The 21,065-nt window shown below is 52.4% G+C and overlaps 1 protein-coding gene across 1 annotated transcript; it reads left to right on the top strand.

Annotated features, from left to right (window-relative positions):
- The first annotated feature begins 3,416 nt into the window (after window positions 1-3,416).
- FAM189B (family with sequence similarity 189 member B) lies at window positions 3,417-20,213 on the top strand. The gene is made up of 12 exons (XM_029580987.1): window positions 3,417-4,149; window positions 8,173-8,229; window positions 8,322-8,432; window positions 12,050-12,178; window positions 13,225-13,332; window positions 13,772-13,932; window positions 14,513-14,612; window positions 14,924-15,008; window positions 16,713-17,288; window positions 17,629-17,697; window positions 17,914-18,176; window positions 19,435-20,213. Exons 1-12 carry the CDS (start codon window positions 3,850-3,852, stop codon window positions 19,606-19,608), a joined length of 2,133 nt encoding a protein of 710 aa, XP_029436847.1. The 5' UTR covers window positions 3,417-3,849; the 3' UTR covers window positions 19,609-20,213.
- Window positions 20,214-21,065: the final 852 nt, after the last annotated feature.

Genomic DNA, 21,065 nt, shown 5'->3' with positions numbered 1-21,065 from the left:
CGGTGGGAACCCCCAAAACCCCCCCCCAATCCCAACCCTTTAAATCAAATAATAACCCCCCACCCTCCTGCCCCCTCCCAAGATCTGGGAAATTAAAATTGTTGCTGCTACATGTGGTCTGTCCCTGGGCGTCTGTGCGCGCTATGTAGCCAAATAGGGGAGTGCCTAACCAAATTTGTTTTGTGGTCTGGGGAGGGCTATTTTGGTGCGTTCCGGAGATCGTGCAAGTTTAGTGTATGTATTTGTGTGTGAACCTCCCCCTTCCCCAAAAAACAACCCTATGAGAAAAGTTCTCTTAAACTAACCACCCCCTGCCCTCCCCCCAGAGTTGCTGAATGAATGAAACCTACCCCTCCCTAAGATGTTCGCAATAAATTAATTACCACCCCCACCCTCCAGACCCCCCGAGACCTGATAAAAATGTCTGTCAGTGGAGCGGTTGTTCAGGAGCGGTCCGGGAGCGATGTATTGGCGTTGGTCCATCGGCTGCGAGCACTGAAACGGGTTCCGACGGCCCTTTGCCCTTACTATGTCAGTGGGGTGGAGCAATGGCAGCGGTAGGTCCTCTGACATAGTAAGGGCAAAGGTCCCCCGGCTGCCAGTCCTGAAAATAGCGCCGAGGGGCCCTCGCCCTTCCTATGTCACATGGGCTACTGCCGCCATTGGGGTCCCCGAGTGGCATAGTAAGGGAAAGGGCCGTCGGCGCCATGTTGAGTGCTGGCAGCCGACAGCCGTAGTGCAGGAGATGTGTCCCAGACCGGTCCTGGCCCCCCGCTGGAGCCTCCCGGACTTCTGTCAGGTTTTGTGTGTGTTGTGAGGGCCTGGGAAGTAAATAAATTGGGCATATGTGTGGGGGGGCATGAGGAGGGTGGTGGGTGTATTTTATCTGTAAAGGAAATAGTTATCTTCTGGCGAAAAAAGTGCACGAATGTGTTAAAATGGAAGTGAACCGTGGACCTGGACTGGCGAAATGATTAGTGTAGCGTGTGTTAGTGTAAGGTGTAACAGATGATGCTTATGTCCAGCAGATGTCGCTGTTTTCTCAAAAAAATGTTTAAACCTATTTTACCTGTCACAGGTGTGACATATCTGTAATGTAAGTACAGAAGAACCTTCCTGTATGCGAAATGAAGGTTGTGTCCAAATTTGAAAGCAATCAGTTCAGTGGTTTCTGAGATTAGTGATTTTGTCCAAACTATTTAACATTTTTATTTATATAGATGTGCAAGTTAAAAAAAAACAAAAAAAAAAACCCAACAAATCTGGGCACCTGGTCCATTTGGTTCCCGGAAACTCAGGGGTTGCTCCTGCTTCCAGTATTCTGCATGTCTGAAAAATATTATTTAAAATAATAGCCGTAAAAGCCATTTTATCTTAGCATAGCAGTGGGTGCTGTTGGCTGGGATGGTTATGGTCTAGCACTGATTATTAAGTACCCTGTGTTTTCCCCCACTGTTTAGGCTGCTTTACTGCATCCATTTTAATGGATTTTTATTCGCGTTGAAAACAAATGGCTCCTGTGTTTGCTTTGTCTCCGTGTGCCCATTATCTCCTGATCCATGCAAGCTACTGCAACCGCAGCTTCAGAATTGGTAGATCTATGCACCGGAATAGCATTTTCCCAGAAAACCCAGGGATCTAACGCAGAATGGAAACACTTAGAGAAAAGGCACTCTTCCCAGTTCATTTGCACTTTGTATGTTTTTGTGAATTGCTGCTGTGGAAAGCTTAGTGCTGCAAGAGTGCTACAGAGCCATGGTACGGTGAAACATACCCCATTCTGTACCTGCCAATAACATCCCTTCTCCCCCCTCCCCAGGATCCACAGATCTGCTTGGAAGAGGCCAAACCATCTTTACCTCTGATGGAATTGTGTGTGGTGTTCGGAATTAAAAATAGATTAGCGTTTAGTCTTTTTTTTTTTTAATGTTATTTTGCTGACTGTGAAATGAGCCTGTGGTTGAATCTGCCTTCCAGTATCTTGAGAGAAAGCTTCCATTAAAGCAGTTAAGTACAGGCACAATGCCCTAGGGATCCCCTGCTCAGTCAGCGAGAGGATTTGATGTTACTGGAGCTGAGAGGCAAAAATGGGGGGGGGGGGGGGGGAAGAGGAGAAGGGATTAAATCCACTCCTAGACTTTTCAAAATCCACAATGTTACTTGGCTTCAGAGCTTTCTGGCAGATGTGCAGCCAGACAAAATTCCTGAGCCTGACCTGATGAACTAAGAAATCTGCATTCTAATTCCACCACTAAAACATAGCCGGTCAATGTACTACTTATACATTTAAAAAAAGTCAATTTGATATTGCAGAAGCAGATGATTATGATTTGAATAATGGATGCCGACTGTACAGAGCCACATGTATGGGCCGCCCCTAGTCCTTGGAGCTTACCCTCTAGGCAAGATAAAGCAAAACTGAGAATAAGAAGCCAATAGGTATGTAGCAGCTGCAAGGCTGAGGAGGCTGCTCTTCTGAAAGCATCCCTTAAATACACTGCTTGAATTGAAAAGGGCTTTTGAGACACCGCTCGGACTCCAAGTCCCAGGATGCAGTCCAGAGTGATGTCAGGGGGGCGGAGCTTGGGCTGCTCCCTGCTGCTGCAGCCTCAGCATCCTCCTGGCGCTGCAGGAGGGGGGGAGTGCAGGTGGCAGGTCCCTGCCGCTCCTCTCCCCTCTAACCACCCCAGGGCAGGAGGAGGAGCTGCCCCAGCATCGCCCCCACCCCCCGCCCCCCCTCCGGCAACACAGCTGGCGGCCACATTCCAGGACTCCGCTTGCAGAAGTCAAGGCAAGTTTGGGGCTGTTGGCTCTCTCGGGCTTCCAGCCGCTTTCCTCTTCCACAGGGCAGCATCTTCCAGGAAATTCCTTCAGCCCGGAGCATCCAGGGCATCTCCAGATGTGGGGGGGGGGGGGGGGGAGCGAGCTGCAGCCCGTGGATTACAATAAAAGGGCTGAACTTGCCTACAGGGTGCACGCAGGGGCTGCAAGATCCACCTCTCTGTCTTTGCCTCCCTCCAGCCTCTGCTGCATGGTGAACCCTGGGCTCTGCCTGGTATCTTGCAGCTCCTTTTTACCCCTTCCCAGGGGCCAGAACTGAAGAAATGCCTTTGACCGGATACTGTATAATAGGAGAACAAATCCCCCCGCCCCCCCCTCCCACATGCCTGAGCAGATCAAGTGACAGAGACATTGCTGCCGATCGATGCACCCACACTGCACCTTGCTGGCTGAGCTTTTCCCTTTGAAATCTCTCCGTAAGATGTGAACACTGTTTCCCCCTCCAGCGGAGCAGAAGTCCAGAGGGGGCCCCCAGGTGCAGAGATTGTGGATTTTACATGGGGCCTCCCCCCCCCCCCCCCCCCCTCTGCTCGTTCAGAAAGATCCGGTCCCGTGGGTCGCTGGGGGCCGGCGTATTGTCATTAACATCTTTTCCTAGCTGAACTTGAGCATCTGGGACAGTTCGCCTTCCGTCTGCGGCTCCTAAAAATCCATTACAAATCGGTTGTTTGAGGGAACTTTAGGACCAGGAGCTTTGTCTGATCCGGAGCCAAAGCGTCGACGCTGTCCCTGCCTTCAGTCTGCTCCTTCCTGAGTTCTAGAGATGAAGGTACCTTTGTGTCTAAATGGCTCCTTGTCTCTGTAACCTGCTATCTTGAGGCGGACAGGATGGATCCTGTCAGCGTCTGAGGCACTTGGGAACACAACTCAGTGCAGGGCAACCCCCCCCAGCCCTCCTCGGGCTTCAGGCTCCAAGTGCAGGGCCCTGCAGACACCGAATTAAAAGTCCCTGACAAGAGCGCGTGGAGCCAGCGAGTGGAGGGCCGCTCCCTCTCAGACGATTTCTGCATGCCAGTCCTCCTAGGGCTTCTCATGAGGGTGCAGGCTGAGCGCCTCCGCTGGGCTTGCATCCTCTCTGCTTGTGAAGCCATGCCGTCCCCTTCCGATTCCAGCCTGTCCCTGACGGCCAGGGCATCCCGCAGCCTGTCCCATCTCCGGGTGCAGAGAGCCTGGTCGCAGATCCTCCTGGCCCTGGGCTTCGTCCAGGTCACCTTAGGAATCCTCATCGTCACGTTCAGTCTGGTGGCAGCAACCATCACGCCGTCCCTCAAGATCAAGCACTCCTGTCCATCCTGGGCCGGCTTTTCGGTAAGTGTGTGAAATTCGTGGCGGAATAGTAACTGTCCAGAGCCCCAGGTTCCAGTTTACCAGGTCTGGTACCAGATCACGCTCATTGCAGCCTTGTGAGTGCAGAGGTTCCTTCTGTCCCCGACAACAAGAGAGTGTTCTGGTCTATCGTGTTTTTTTTCCTACTGTAAGACCCTTTCTAAATCCAGATACAACTGCAATAACACTCAGAATCTGTCTGATATAAACTGCAAATCCAATTACCCCAAACACCCATAACTCGTAAATGTCCTTTCACTCTGGCTCGGCCGTGCTGCATTTGTGCATTGAGTGAAAAAAGCACCGTGTGTGGTCTGATATCCACGGGTGTAAGAGTCTCTTTGCCTATTGCAGCCTCTCCCATAGGATGTTGCTGTAAAAAATCACAGATCAAACCTACAAGGCATCTGAAGAACTGCAAAGGACTTATCCCCGCTGCTGGAATGGGCCAGTCTCTTCCCCCTTCCCTGCATGCCACCATGGCTCTCCCAGAAACGATGTCTAGCTTAGGTTGTCTTAATTCAAGCTCCCTTTCTTTGCCTTTCAGATTGACAATTGACACTACTGACCACCAATATCCCCCCTTAGTACCAAGGCAAAAGCTAGGCGAGGGCTTCAGGGAGACAGAGTAGTGGTAGCTGCCTTGTGAACTGGAGCAGGGCACATGCATCCTCAGTCAACCTCTCGAACCTGAGCGCAGGCTCTGAAACTCCCAGATCAGAGTTGTGGTAATGGCTTCTTTGTTTCACTGCCAGCTGCTGCTGTCTTTTCTATTTTGGCAAGCAGCAGGTCCATTAGCACAAGGGCTAGCTGCAAGTGCCTGCCAGGGGGAACCCAGAGGATCCTTAGCTCTGGGGGGAGAGAGGAGAAAAACCTGGAATAAGAAGATAAGATCCTTAGCTGGGGGGGGGGGGGGGGGGGGGGAGTGAGAAGTAAAGCCTGGGATAAGCACAGAGGATCCTTAGCTGTGGGGGAGTGAGGGGTAAAGCCTGGGGTAAGCACAGAGGATCCTTAGCTGTGGGGGAGTGAGGGGGTAAAGCCTGGGATAAGCTCAGAGGATCCTTAGCTGTGGGGGAGTGAGGGGTAAAGCCTGGGGTAAGCACAGAGGATCCTTAGCTGTGGGGAAGTGAGGGGGTAAAGCCTGGGATAAGCTCAGAGGATCCTTAGCTGTGGGGGAGTGAGGGGTAAAGCCTGGGATAAGCACAGAGGATCCTTAGCTGTGGGGGAGTGAGGGGTAAAGCCTGGGATAAGCACAGAGGATCCTTAGCTGTGGGGGAGTGAGGGGTAAAGCCTGGGGATAAGCACAGAGGATCCTTAGCTGTGGGGAAGTGAGGGGTAAAGCCTGGGATAAGCACAGAGGATCCTTAGCTGTCGGGAAGTGAGGGGTAAAGCCTGGGATAAGCACAGAGGATCCTTAGCTGTGGGGGAGTGAGGGGTAAAGCCTGGGATAAGCACAGAGGATCCTTAGCTGTGGGGGAGTGAGGGGTAAAGCCTGGGATAAGCACAGAGGATCCTTAGCTGTGAGGGAGTGAGGGTTAAAGCCTGGGATAAGCACAGAGGATCCTTAGCTGTGGGGGGAGTGAGGGGTAAAGCCTGGGATAAGCACAGAGGATCCTTAGCTGTGGGGGGAGTGAGGGGTAAAGCCTGGGGTAAGCACAGAGGATCCTTAGCTGTGGGGGAGTGAGGGGTAAAGCCTGGGATAAGCACAGAGGATCCTTAGCTGGAGGGGAGTGAGATGTAAAGCCTGGGATAAGCACAGAGGATCCTTAGCTGTGAGGGAGTGAGGGTTAAAGCCTGGGATAAGCACAGAGGATCCTTAGCTGTGGGGGGAGTGAGGGGTAAAGCCTGGGATAAGCACAGAGGATGCTTAGCTGTGGGGGAGTGAGGGGTAAAGCCTGGGATAAGCACAGAGGATCCTTAGCTGTGAGGGAGTGAGGGTTAAAGCCTGGGATAAGCACAGAGGATCCTTAGCTGTGGGGGGAGTGAGGGGTAAAGCCTGGGATAAGCACAGAGGATCCTTAGCTGTGGGGGAGTGAGGGGTAAAGCCTGGGATAAGCACAGAGGATCCTTAGCTGTGGGGGGAGTGAGGGGTAAAGCCTGGGATAAGCACAGAGGATCCATAGCTGTGGGGGGAGTGAGGGGTAAATTCTGGGATAAGCACAGAGGATCCTTAGCTGTGGGGGAGTGAGGGGTAAAGCCTGGGATAAGCACAGAGGATCCTCAGCTGTGGGGAGTGAGGGGTAAAGCCTGGGATAAGCACAGAGGATCCTTAGCTGTGGGGGGAGTGAGGGGTAAAGCCTGGGATAAGCACAGAGGATCCTTAGCTGTGGGGGGGAGTGAGGGGTAAAGCCTGGGATAAGCACAGAGGATCCTTAGCTGTGGGGGAGTGAGGGGTAAAGCCTGGGATAAGCACAGAGGATCCTTAGCTGTGGGGGGAGTGAGGGGTAAAGCCTGGGATAAGCACAGAGGATGCTTAGCTGTGGGGGGGAGTGAGGGGTAAAGCCTGGGATAAGCACAGAGGATCCTTAGCTGTGGGGGAGTGAGGGGTAAAGCCTGGGATAAGCACAGAGGATCCTTAGCTATGGGGGAGTGAGGGGTAAAGCCTGGGATAAGCACAGAGGATCCTTAGCTGTGGGGGAGTGAGGGGTAAAGCCTGGGATAAGCACAGAGGATCCTTAGCTATGGGGGAGTGAGGGGTAAAGCCTGGGATAAGCACAGAGGATCCTTAGCTGTGGGGGGAGTGAGGGGTAAAGCCTGGGATAGGCACAGAGGATCCTTAGCTGTGGGGGAGTGAGGGGTAAAGCCTGGGATAAGCACAGAGGATCCTTAGCTGTGGGGGAGTGAGGGGTAAAGCCTGGGATAAGCACAGAGGATCCTTAGCTATGGGGGAGTGAGGGGTAAAGCCTGGGATAAGCACAGAGGATCCTTAGCTATGGGGGAGTGAGGGGTAAAGCCTGGGATAAGCACAGAGGATCCTTAGCTGTGGGGGGAGTGAGGGGTAAAGCCTGGGATAGGCACAGAGGATCCTTAGCTGTGGGGGAGTGAGGGGTAAAGCCTGGGATAGGCACAGAGGATCCTTAGCTGTGGGGGAGTGAGGGGTAAAGCCTGGGATAAGCACAGAGGATCCTTAGCTGAGGGGGAGTGAGGGGTAAAGCCTGGGATAAGCACAGAGGATCCTTAGCTGTGGGGGAGTGAGGGGTAAAGCCTGGGATAAGCACAGAGGATCCTTAGCTGTGGGGGGAGTGAGGGGTAAAGCCTGGGGTAAGCACAGAGGATCCTTAGCTGTGGGGGAGTGAGGGGTAAAGCCTGGGATAAGCACAGAGGATCCTTAGCTGTGGGGGAGTGAGGGGTAAAGCCTGGGATAAGCACAGAGGATCCTTAGCTGTGGGGGAATGAAGGGTAAAGCCTGGGATAAGGACAGAGGATCCTTAGCTGTGGGGGAGTGAAGGGTAAAGCCTGGGATAAGCACAGAGGATCCTTAGCTGTGGGGGAGTGAGGGGTAAAGCCTGGGATAAGCACAGAGGATCCTTAGCTGTGGGGGAGTGAGGGGTAAAGCCTGGGATAAGCACAGAGGATCCTTAGCTGTGGGGGAGTGAGGGGTAAAGCCTGGAGTAAGCACAGAGGATCCTTAGCTGTGGGGGGGGGGGGGGGGGGAGTGAGGGGTAAAGCCTGGGATAAGCACAGAGGATCCTTAGCTGTGGGGGAGTGAGGGGTAAAGCCTGGGATAAGCACAGAGGATGCTTAGCTGTGGGGGAGTGAGGGATAAAGCCTGGGATAAGCACAGAGGATCCTTAGCTGTGGGGGAGTGAGGGGTAAAGCCTGGGATAAGCACAGAGGATCCTTAGCTGTGGGGGAATGTGGGATAAAGCATGAGATGAGCATTGAGGATCCTTAGCTAGAGATGAAGTGGGGTTTATGGGACTGAAGCTTTGAGCTCTTTATCTGTTCTGATATTCTGTTTTTCTTTGTAGCACTTAACTCTTTTCTCTTCCTCTTTGCTCACAGTTAGCCCTCTCAGGCCTGGTTGGTGTTGTTTCCTGGAGACGACCTTTTACCCTGGTGGTAGGTGTCCTGGAGTTCTCCTGGCATGGGGCAGACATGGCCAGAGGCCACCACCGGGTTCCTGACGTCATGTCCTTCTCTCTGTCTTTCAGATCACGTTCTTCACCTTGCTCTCTGCGCTCTCTGTCATGCTCAGCTTGGCTGGCTCCATCCTGTCCTGCCAGAATGCCCAGTTGGTGAAATCTTTCGAAACCTGCCAAAGGGTACAGAGCTATTCCCAGTCCAAGAGACTATACAAAAATAGTTACCTGCAGGTCTGTCGCCCTGATGGGGAATACCCTGCTAATTTATCATTTCCATGTATATGCATAGACGGGATTATCACAGAGCTCCTCAGCAGGATACAGAGGCTGAGCCAGTTCCATGCTGGGACTTGCAGGTTCAATTTCTTAAAGAGCATGGAACTACAAATCCCAGCATGCAATGGGCAGACAACCAGGCCTGGCTCAGCCTCTCCCTACTGTCGTAAAGCTACCTTGCATCCTACAAGTTCATGCACCGGTGATGTCTCTGCCCCAAAGGCCTTGTGGTTTGCAGGGGAGTTGAGTGGCTTTGTGAAGGTCACACGTAGGGGAGAAAGGATCTGAGTTCTGAGCTGCACAGCTCTCTGTCCTGGCTGTCACCTGCAGTAATTCTCAGTAATAATATGACCTTTCTTGAGTGTTCTGTAAGGTGCCAATGGGCCCCATTCCAACATGCTGTTTGGTAAATCTCATGGCCTTAGAGGGCATGTGCAAGCCGGATCAAGGCTGGACAGGCATGTCAGGATCATCAGAAATGCCAGGCTGGGTCAGACCAAGGTCTATCCTGCCCAGCATCCTGTCTCCAACAGTAGATCCAGGGTTAAGTGATGGCTTTCCCAGAGTCACAAACAGTCAGAGGCGTTGCTGAGCCTCTAAAATATCTGCCACACAGGCCCATAAGCACCCCCCATCCCCCCCCCCCCCCCGAGGTTTTGAAAATTAACTCGCCATCATCAGCTTCTCCCCCGCCACCCCCTCTAAAGAAACGTCCTATAAAAAAACACTTAATTGGACCCTGCCCTGCGCTCCCATGCAGCTGTTATCAGGAAGTCATCATACATGACCTGTGACAGGGAAATGGTATTCGATCCTGGTCCCATGCCACTCTCCACACCCACCTCTTACCTTCATCCATACGGATACAGGATGCCCCCGCTACAAGCATTTTGCACCATTGTCCCAAGGTGCTGGGGATGCATGTCACTGACACGTCTAGACAGAAGGACTTTCTGTAAGCAACGAAGAAACCTCCGACCAGTTTCAGCCGTCTGGTAAAGCTGCCACAAAATGATGCAACAGCATCAGTCCAAAAAAATTCTGCATGGGAGTGAAGGCCCGATATAAACCCTGCACCCCAAGTTCCACAGTATCCTGCATTCATAGAAAATCCTCCAAGAAAGGGTGCAGAGCAGAAGAAGGACACTTCCCCCTTAGCACTCACCATAGAAAAATAACAGCAACACAAACTCCCAGAAACATTGCATAATAATTCAAAGCCCTGCAAAAAATGTACTCAGAATCTATAGAAAACCTGCCATACTTTAACACCCTAACTGCCAGACTCCAACAGTGACAACCCTACCCATGAAAAGGCAGCACTGCAAATATTACACCAGGACCTAAAACACCAAGCCACCTGCTATGAGGACAACAGAACAAGTTAGGCTGCTATAGATCCCTGTTCAGAAGCTACAAGCTAGGAGAATCCCTCACCTCGATCACACATGCAGAACTTAGACAGACTCTCGCCAAATACAGAATAAAGGGACCATAAATTATAAATAGAAACGTGGATAAAAACTGAACTGGAAACTGCAACAAGTCAGACTCTGCATGCAGTGCAACAGTGGAAAAAACAGAAACATCACCATGCCTCATAAAACAATAAAATAAAAAAAATATAAATGCTCAATCAGTAAAGTAAAACCATACTAATAACAAAAATCCATATTTTAAAACAAATGATGAAAAGCATAGTATCCAATAAATAAAACTCATAGAAAGATGTTTAAAATGTTCTCAAACATCAGTAAAATATTTAAAAAGAGCAGATACATCAAATAATACCCAGCTATTAAAACTAAAACAGATAAGCTAATCTACTCTCCATATCTAGAACATTTTGATTTCCCATCACCCTGAGATTGTTGTGCATTAGTTGGGGGGGAGGCCTTTCTGTGCCATACACATACACTCCCTCTCTCTGACACACAAACACATACACACACAATGTTCTCACGCCAACACATTCACAGACATTCACATGCTCTCACACACGCTCTCACAATCACTCATGCTCTCACACACACACTCTCTCTCTCACTCAGGGCCTCCCAGGCCTCTTCTTGGGTCGCCATGGGATGAGGTGTGCGGCAGACAATCCTACCCTTATCGCCACCAGAGACTCGGAACAAAGAGCATGGGCATAGGCCCCGCATTTCCAAAGCTATCAAAGCCCTGCAAACAGCCAAGGGTGGAAATATTTATGGAGGAAATGGATGCTGGTGCACTTGGGGAGGGGGAGGTCTGATCTCACCAGCTTTCGCTGGGAATGGAAGTTTGGCAGCAGAATGGGTTGTGGTGGATTGTGTTGTTCACTCTTGCTGCTCCCTGGATGTGGACACAGGTGCGCTGTGAATGAGGGGCAGGTCACGGAGCCCCGACTGGCTCCCTATTTCTGCCCAGATGTTCCTCCAGAGGATGTTCACATTGAGCAGCCAGAGAGGGAAGCCATGTCAGTGGGGTCACAGAGGCTGGTGGTGCCTGGAATCATTGCGGACAAGAGCCCACCTCGTCAGAGGCAACCTAGCTCGTGTCTCACTAGAGTTGTCAATCTCTAAGGTGCCACCAGCCTCTGTGCCGTTTTGCCTTTAATCAGGCGAAGGTTGAGAATCTGGACCTTGGAGTAGGTAAAGCCAGTGTAAAGCTCTGGAATTCATTGCCTGAGGATGTGGTAAATGCATTTAGCAAAGCTGGGTTTAAAAGGATTGGACAAGGCCTCGGAGAAGAAGTCCATAACCTGTTATTAACCAGGTAGGCTTGGGGAAAGCCTCTGCTTCTCTATGGGCATTAGCAGCATGGGATCTATCTACTCTCTGGGATCCTGTCAGGATCATGTGACCTGGATTGGCCACTGTTGGAAACAGATAGTGGGCTTGATGGCCCTTTGGTTTGACCCAATCTGGCAGTTCTTGTATTCTCTATGGATCAGGCTCCCTTGCTATGGAGTGCAGTCAGTTTAGAAGCAAGGCCTGTCTTTTTAATGTTTAAGGTACCATTCTAGGTTAGTGTCACAGTGATGCTCACATCATGTCCTTGTATTGTGTGGCAAGGCTCAGGGTGTGAGAAAGTTAGGACTAGCATTCCTGGAGTGTGCTATCTTCTATGGGCTGGACGTTGTGTACGTGGTGTGCAATATTGTCATTATTTTATATGTTCGATAGTATGTGGCATTATTTGTATTTTGTTATTATTTTTACTTGCATTTGCTTTGTTTTATCTGAAGTGTATTTTTAATTGATATCGATTATTGATATTTATTGTTGTATTAAATGAACCACTTTGCTTGCAAGACAAAATGTTAAAGATCTTTCAAATGCAGCAGCTGGAAACACTGGCCCCTGCCTTAGGATGAACCTGCTCTAGGCATCCCTGATACCCGAGCCTAGCAAAAAATGCCACCCAGCTTTAGAAAGCTTTCTGATGGTGCAATGCAAAACATTTCTGCTGGAGCTTTGTGCATCCTGTGACCTCTGTTTCTATCCTTCTCCCCCCCCCCCCTCGATTCTGGCTTTGAGGAGCGGGATTGGTGCGTCTGCTGTCAGGTCCTCTCGGAGCAGTCCCTCCCATTGTCCTGCAACAGGGAGGATGAGATCCTGACAATGTATCCAAACCCAGACTGCCGTGGTATCCGCACCATCCTGAAGGTAATGCGGGTACCAGAAGGGGTTGGAGGGGAGTGACTGTGAGCAGCGGGTTTGGGGGGGTCTGAGGGGGTTGGAGGGGAGTGACTGTGAGTAGCGGGTTTGGGGGGGGTCAGAGGGGGCTGGAGGGGAGTGACTGTGAGCAGCGGGTTTGGGGGGGGTCAGAGGGGGCTGGAGGGAAGTGACTGTGAGCAGTGGGTTTGGGGGGGTCAGAGGGGGATGGAGGGGAGTGACTGTGAGCAGCAGGTTTGGGGGGTCAGTGGGGACTGGAGGGGAGTGACTGTAAGCAGCGGGTTTGGGGGGGGGTCAGAGGGGACTGGAGGGGAGTGACTGTGAGCAGCGGGTTTGGGGGGTCAGTGTCTGTGAGCAGCGGGTTTGGGGGGGTCAGAGGGGACTGGAGGGGAGTGACAGTGAGCAGCGGGTTTGGGGGTCAGTGACTGTGAGCAGCGGGTTTGGGGGGGTCAGAGGGGACTGGAGGGGAGTGACAGTGAGCAGCGGGTTTGGGGGGTCAGTGACTGTGAGCAGCGGGTTTGGGGGTCAGAGGGGGCTGGAGGGGAGTGACTGTGAGCAGTGGGTTTGGGGGTCAGAGGGGGCTGGAGGGGAGTGACTGTGAGCAGCGGGTTTGGGGGTCAGAGGGGGCTGGAGGGGAGAGACTGTGAGCAGCGGGTTTGGGGGTCAGAGGGGGCTGGAGGGGAGTGACTGTGAGCAGCGGGTTTGGGGGTCAGAGGGGGCTGGAGGGGAGTGACTGTGAGCAGCGGGTTTGGGGGGTCAGTGACTGTGAGCAGCGGGTTTGGGGGTCAGAGGAGGCTGGAGGGGAGTGACTGTGAGCAGCGGGTTTGGGGGTCAGAGGGGGCTGGAGGGGAGAGACTGTGAGCAGCGGGTTTGGGGGTCAGAGGGGGCTGGAGGGGAGTGACTGTGAGCAGCGGGTTTGGGGGTCAGAGGGGGCTGGAGCAGGTTGTCTGTGATCAGGGATCAGCACTGGGTATCCTCAGATCGCGCCCGACGATGCTCACAGTTGTTGATTTCTTCTGGTCTCTGTGTATCCTTAGGATCTGCTCTTCAGTGTCTGTGGTCTCACCATTCTTTCCACCATCATCTGCATCCTGTCCGCCGTCATCTGCTGCATTCATATCTTTTCTCAAGATGTCATTCATGTTGTAAGTGGGGTCTCCAGTCCTCCCACATTCCCAGGAGTTGTGCCCTCTCTCCTCCTTTAAGGCTAAACTATCAGACCACTGCCCCGTGCTGAGGACCTGTCACCAGGGGCGGCTGCAGGTCTCCTAGGGCAGACTGCATCAGTCCCAGTTCTGATCCACTGCAGATGTCATGAGCTGTGCAGCGGTTTTTGGAGGGGAAGGGAAGAGGGGATTGTCGGACATTGTGACACTAAAAGGCGAGGAGAGGGTAACCAGCAGACATGTCCAGAGCAGAAGGTCTGATGATAGTTTTCCTTCAAGGTCACCCCTATTCATGCTCATGCCTCAGCCAGCGTCCCCATTCGTTTCTGTGCTGTTTGAAGGTCGGTACAAGGTCATAGTCGCAGCAGGAAAGGCCTCTCCGGGTCCTTTCTCACTTCTTTCGCTTTGCATCCCTCAGCTCATTCCTCAGAGGTCCACCTCTGTCAATCTGGAGTGCCTGTCCGCTCAGGATACCTTCCTGCAGAACATGGCAGAGAGCGAGGAGTTTGTGCCCCCAGTGCCACCCCCTCCGTACTACCCTCCGGAATACACCTGCAGCTCCGAGACCGATGCTCAGAGGTGAGATTGCCGAGGGACACCAAGGGGGGGCTGGGAGGGATTCGGGATTCTCCCCTGTGGTGGGGGTTTACCAAGTCATCCAGCAGGAACTGAACGAGTCCTGGTTTTGCCGCGGCCCGTGCAGGGACTTGGAACCAGGGCTGGCGCAGGCCGTTCCTCATGCCAGGGATCCATCTGGTAAGGCCGCGTGATGGCAGAAACCAGGATGTTTCTCTTACACGTCTGACTTTGGAGCCTCCTCTGCCTTCCTACGGCGCTCACCTGAGCTAGGCCGAAGGCCGAATTTCAGGGGTTGGCACTCCTAGGCAGGAGAGGGTGCCAGACTGCCCTGGAGGGGAGCCCCTTTGAAGCCCGTCCATCGGGTCGGGTATTTGGCGCTTTCAAATACTCGGGGCCCTAGGTAGATGGCCCCATGCCGCCTGCGCAGCCCCAAAGCTGATTCAGCACCGTCCCTGGAGACAGCTCTGGGAGCTTTTAAGGTCAGAGGGAGCAGTGGGATAAAGGCGGGGGTTGGGGTGACTCCCACACCGCGGGTTATTTAAAGAGGAGCAACTGACGCGCTGATCCTGTCTCATTGCAGCATCACGTACAACGGATCCATGGACAGCCCCGTTCCTCTGTATCCCACGGACTTCCCCCCATCCTATGAAACCGTCATGGGGCTGAGGGGAGACAGCCAGGTAAGGGGCGGAGGAGGCGTGTGATGGGACGATAGTAACCAGAGGGAATCCAGGACCGCGGGTGCCAATCCCGCTCTACCACCTTGGTGTAGCTTCACTTTACATTTCCGTTACAGGGGTAGGAACAATCTCGTTCACCCCCCCTGCTCTTGTCAGCTTTCATCCAGCTCACAAGCAGTGCGATTAGTGGCAAAGCCATCTGTCCATCCCAGAGGTGGCTGCATGCAGCACTAATTGCCACAAAGCTAATGGAGATGCTGTTTGGATAACATTTGGGTAGAAATGTCAATTATTAATTTGGTTCCTTTCAGGCAACATTGTTTGACTCTCAGGCTAACGAAATGCCTCACACAAGTGCCCGTGACAGAATTAACTCAGCTGCACTGAGTGGGGAAGGTAAGAAAACTCTACTCCAATCCTACATATGGAGAGAGAGACATGGAAAGGGAAAGTAAGACTTGTGATACTTCTTTATTGTGGTGTCCATGGACAGTGACTCTCTGGTAACATGATACTTGTGCACTGTAATGTCCATGGACAGTGACTGTCTGTTGACGTGATACTTGTGTACTGCTGTGTCCATGGACAGGGACTCTCTGGTGATGTGATATTGTGTACTGCGGTGTCCATGGACAGTGACTGGTGACATGATACTTGTGTACTGCGGTGTCCATGGACAGTGACTCTCTGGTAACATGATACTTGTGCACTGTAATGTCCATGGACAGTGACTGTTGACGTGATACTTGTGTACTGCGGTGTCCATGGACAGTGACTGTCTGGTGGTGATGTGATATTGTGTACTGCGGTGTCCATGGACAGTGACTGTCTAGTGGTGACGTGATACTTGTGTACTGCGGTGTCCATGGACAGTGACTGTCTGGTGACATGATACTTGTGTACTGCGGTGTCCATGGACAGTGACTCTCTGGTGACGTGATATTGTGTACTGCGGTGTCCATGGACAGTGACTGTCTGGTGGTGACGTGATACTTGTGTACTGCGGTGTCCATGGACAGTGACTCTCTGTTGATGTGATACTTGTACATTGTAGTGTCCATGGACAGTGACTCTCTGGTGACATGATATTTGTGCATTTTAGTGTCCATGCACAGTGATTCTCTGGTGACATGATATTTGTGTACTGCACTGTCCATGGACAGTGACTCTCTGGTGACGTGATACTTGTGAATTGCAGTGTCCATGGACAATGACTCTCTGGTGATGTGATACTTGTGTACTGCGATGATACTTGTACATTTAGTGTCCATGGACATTGACTCTCTTGTGACGTGATACTTGTGTACTGCGGTGTCCATGGACAGTGACTCTCTGGTGACGTGATATTGTGTACTGCGGTGTCCATGGACAGTGACTGTCTGGTGGTGACATGATACTTGTGTACTGCGCTGTCCATGGACAGTGACTCTCTGGTGACATGATATTGTGTACTGCGGTGTCCATGGACAGTGACTGTCTGGTGGTGATGTGATACTTGTGTACTGCGGTGTCCATGGACAGTAACTCTCTGGTGACATGATATTTGTGCATTTTAGTGTCCATGCACAGTGATTCTCTGGTGACGTGATATTTGTGTACTGCAGTGTCCATGGACAGTGACTGTCTGGTGACATGATACTTGTGTACTGCGGTGTCCATGGACAGTGACTGGTGACATAATACTTGTATACTGCAGTGTCAATGGACAGTGACTGTCTGGTGACGTGATACTTGTTAATTGTGGTGTCCATGGACAGTGACTGTCTGGTGACGTGATACTTTGTGCATTTTAGTGTCTTTGGACTTGTGTACTGCGGTGTCCATGTATAGTGACTCTCTGGTGACGTGATACTTGTGAATTGCAGTGTCTATGGACAATGACTCTCTGGTGACGTGATACTTGTGTACTGCGATGATACTTGTACATTGTAGTGCCCATGGACATTGACTCTCTGGTGATGTGATACTTGTGAATTGCAGTGTCCATGGATAATGACTCTCTGCTAACTTGATACTTGTGCATTTTAGTGTCCTTGGACTTGTGTACTGCGGTGTCCATGTATAGTGACTCTCTGGTGACGTGATACTTGTGAATTGCAGTGTCCATGGACAGTGGATCCCTGGTGATGTCTGAGATTATCGATATGCCCAATGAGAGCAGCTCCTCAGAAGACTCCTGTCTGCTGGAATTACAGGGTTCGATGAAATCCGTGGACTACATTCTCTTCCGCTCCATTCAGCGGAGTCGGGCAGATTACTGTCTGAGTGTGGACTGTGTGCAGTGTGGTCACCACTTGCACAGCCCCACCCTGGGCCTTCAAGGACCCTTCGAGGAGTGCCCGCGCCCCAGGGTTAGGAGTGAAAGGTCCTACTCCTGCTCGACCCCCAGTGCTTGCTACGATAGTCTTCCTGAGGCTGGCGGGGCTATGACCCACAGCTGCAACAGACTGGAAGCAATTGGACAGTCTTTGGGACCCTGCCTTCCAGAAGTCCGTGTGAAAGGGAAAATACCCGTGCATGGACAAGGGAGCTTAAGTTCTTCACGCCAGGCCTCAGAGCGTCCCCAGAGACGGTGCAGTGAAAGCGCACGTCTATTAACCCCCGGCGGGGGGTGCACCCTCCAGTCACTTACCAGATCACACAGCGACCCTGCAATTTCCTCTTCTACTGACACTGGTGAGTAACATAATCAGTCCAATTGAATTTCTGATGTAGGAGGAGACTAACAGACAGGCCAGAAAAACAGGGGGGGTGAAATAAACAGAGATACAGTAACTTCTGTGGGAGGAGGGGGACAGATAGGGCACAGCAGGGGCAATAATCAGATACAGTAACTGTTGAGAGACAGAGAGAGGGGGCAGGAAGGGGACAGAGACAATATGGGTGGGAAGAAGAAATCTTGCAAGGATTTATCTGAACTCTCTGTGTATCGGAGACCAGATGCGTTTCCATCCCCACACTGCCCTGGGGCCGGGGCTCTCCGATGGGTTAATGCTCTGTCTGTTTCCCCTTCCAGCGGATTTCAGGGATCCTCTGTACAGCAAAGCTCTGCAGGACGAAGCATCCTTCTCCTCCAGGAACACAGGTGAGGAGGGAGTCCCTGGGCAGTGTTTACTGTAACGTGGAGTAAGAAATTCTAAACCGGTAAATCTTGGTTTCGGAAACCACCGGCAAGTTCCTTGAGGAATGTTATCCGTCAGGACCCGGAGTCTTGCTCAGAGTAATAAGCGCAAATGTTTGGCCCGTCTCCCCACCTGGCTGTGTATGACTCCTTGCCTCTCTCTGATCTCCCCCCCGGCAGTGCTGTGCTCCGAGGCTTGCCTCCTCCGCGGATCCCAGTGCGACTCCCCGCAGCTGTTCAGGGCCATGTCGTTTGGACGGAACAAGCTTCGGGTGACCAAGAGAGTGGTGCAGAAGCTGTCGCAGAGCGGCGCCCGCTCCCTGGGCGACCTCAAGGTGTGCCGCGGCACCAAGGTCCTGGTGGCCAGGTTTCTGCAGAGGTCCAAGCGCAACCTCGCCCCGGGAGCAGAGCAGGCTGGGAACAGCTCCTGCTGCCAGAAGCAGGTAAAAAAGCAGGGCAGGTAGGCTCTGGAGAGCTTGGGCCTATGAAAGATTTCACAGCTGTCATAGAAACCTGCTGCTAAAGCTCTGCAATCTTAGTATTCCTGTTGACAATTATTATGAAGGCTCTATTACTTGGAAAGTAATACCTTTACATGTGGAAGTCTGACCCGACCAGATGTCTCATGCAGACCTGGATTTACTCTGTGGGGCACCGGGACAGGAAAGTTTGGGAGGGGGGGTGAGGCGCATTTCCTGCCCCACAGACTGCCAGATGTTGTCCGAAAATTCTTTATTTGAATGGAGACACAAGATTCATACTTTTGCCCGACTCAGGCCGAGTTTCGCCCCACCGGGGCTGCCTCAGGGGCTGTATGTAGATTTTTATAAATTCAATATTCAATATATTTATATACATGATTCGAGTGTCTGATAGCTGCCAAAAACGTGATCTTTGCTCAGGGCAAGATTACTTCTCAAAGTGCTACATAAACTGTGAAAAACGTCAAACGCTGCGCATTACAGTTTATGTAGCACTTTGAGAAGTAATCTTGCCCTGAGCAAAGATCACGTTTTTGGCAGCTATCAGACACTCGAATCATGTATATAAATATATTGAATATTGAATTTATAAAAATCTACATACAGCCCCTGAGGCAGCCCCGGTGGGGCGAAACTCGGCCTGAGTCGGGCAAAAGTATGAATCTTGTGTCTCCATTCAAATAAAGAATTTTCGGACAACATCTGGTGTCTAATCCACTATTTGCCTACACGGCGTTCTTAGATCACCTACCCTCTTGCTTCATCAGTCCCACAGACTGCCAGTCCTGCCTTGCACCTTTCAAGAGCCGGCTGCGGCCACACCTCCTCCATCAAGGAATGTGTGGGGAATAAGTCTGCACTCCAGTCGCCAGCCCCTCTGGGCTTCTCTGTGGGGACTGGGCCTGTGAAGGTCCGAGCCTTGGTTTGCTCGGGGGGTGGTGGTGGTAGAGGCAGCAGAAGGAGCAAGGCAGGACTCCGAGGTTCGCTCTTGGTGGGGGAGGGGAAGCGGGGCACGCCGGCACCGACGCTGTCTAGGGATGGCATTTGCCCAACTCCCATCACTGGTCACCCGGCATCTCCTGAAGCCCCTGAATGCTTCCGTAGCACTGTGGAAGCGACGAGTAGTAGGAACAGGGTGCCCTGGGCGGGGTTTAGGGCTCAGTTTGTGGTGCGCCACCTCTTCACCTCATCCTCCACACTCTCTCTTTTGCGGCTCTAGATCCCAGGAGCACCATGGCAGGCGGGGCTCGTCCCGTCTCAGGAGGGAATCCACCTGCAGAGCTGCGGCGACCTCAGCTCCACCTCGTCCCTACGGCGCCTCCTCTCCGGAAGGAGGCTGGAGCGCAGGCGACCCCACAGCCTCAGCTGGGTTTACAAGGAAAGCATCCTCTGAAGGGAGAGGGAGGCAGGGGGCTTCTCCACTGAGGCTTTCCCACCTGAGGAGACTTGCAGGGAAGGGAATGGCCCAGGTTTGCCAACCCCGCCTCATCCTTTCATCCGGGAAGAGAGAGAGAGAGAGAGAGAGAAAAGCGCCGGGGTTTGTCACTCAGGGTTCTCAGGCCAGGTGGAGGCCCCCATCGAGCCCTGCGCTGATCTCCCTAGGACGCACTGAACGACCTCTCAGCTCTGTGGTGGAGAAGAGGAAGGAAGACCAAGATCAGCTTCACTCCCGGCCGTGCCGGAAGGCGGATTTCCTTTCCTTATGCTTTGATTTGGTTCGGTATGGAGCAAGCATCAGGTCCTGCTCCTCCAGCGATGATGGAGCAGGACGCAGTGACTCCTCCGCCCCCCCCGGTCCAGGAAACTCCACCAGGCCAGGAGCCTCCTGCTCGGCTCCACCATAATGGCTTCTCTCTCCATCCCCCACTCCCCTGTTTCACCACCTTCCCCTGCCCTCCCCTCCCTTCACACACACCTCCTAGGAATGAGCAGGGCCAGGGACACCGTTTTGAGGAGGGAGGCCTGGCTCCTACCCTGTGTATTCTGCTGGCAGTGGGGGGGTGGATGGCAGCTCGGGGAGGGAGTGGGGCCAGTATAAGGCGGGGAGGGATCTTATTTTTGCAGTGAGTGTAACACCTTACACAGCATGCTGGGAATATTTCAGCTGTCCGAGAGAGGGGGGCGTTCCTCCGGGGCAGAAGCTTTTGTGCTGTTTGTCACGTCGGCCAATTAAAATAAAGAGGATCCCCATATAACGAGTGCTCTGAAATAAATGAAGGGGGCTCCAGTCTCTTTCTTTCCTGTCCTGCTTCTCCTCCCTAACACTCCAGCCTGGGCCTTCTCAGCCCTCGGGCAGCTCGCCCTGGAGCCCTGTAGGTGGAAGGAAAGTCACCCCCCCCAAAAAACTGAATGCAACGCCTGCGAGGAGAAGGAGCGCAGCTTCTCCTTCTCAAGTGGCAGGGCTCTGCCTAATTTAGCAGATAAAAGGGATCTAGAGTTTGTGACATCCTTCGAGGCCACACCCAGCATGATCAGGAGCGCTGCAGTTCTGCTCATCACCCTCTCCCCCCATTCCCATGCAGACACACAGATGTCAAACCGATACCGGTAAAGCAGGAATACAGCACAGACAGCTGAAGGACAGATCCCCATCAGAGTCCCATGCAGGCATCACACTAATAGACATAAAGCATGAATACAGCACAGGCAGCTGAAGTACAGATCTCCATCAAAGCCCCATGCAGGTGTCACACTAATAGACATAAAGCATGAATACAGCACAGGCAGCTGAAGGACAGATCTCCATCAGAGCCCCATGCAGGCGTCACACTAATAGACATAAAGCATGAATACAGCACAGGCAGCTGAAGGACGGATCTCCATCACAGCCCTGTGCAGACATCACACTAA

The sequence above is a fragment of the Rhinatrema bivittatum genome, chromosome 16 (genome assembly GCF_901001135.1).
Source record: "Rhinatrema bivittatum chromosome 16, aRhiBiv1.1, whole genome shotgun sequence".
NCBI lineage: Eukaryota > Metazoa > Chordata > Amphibia > Gymnophiona > Rhinatrematidae > Rhinatrema > Rhinatrema bivittatum.
Note: the sequence above shows the minus strand (reverse complement) of the source record. Positions and strands in the feature narration are given on the sequence as shown.

Bases quoted from the DNA above. Each gene is read 5' to 3' on its own strand.
- FAM189B (XM_029580987.1), top strand. From the start codon at position 3,850: ATGCCAGTCCTCCTAGGGCTTCTCATGAGGGTGCAGGCTGAGCGCCTC. The intron at 4,150-8,172 runs GTAAGTGTGTGA...CTTTGCTCACAG, and splicing joins CATCCTGGGCCGGCTTTTCG to TTAGCCCTCTCAGGCCTGGT. The intron at 17,698-17,913 runs GTGAGGAGGGAG...CCCCCCCGGCAG, and splicing joins CTTCTCCTCCAGGAACACAG to TGCTGTGCTCCGAGGCTTGC.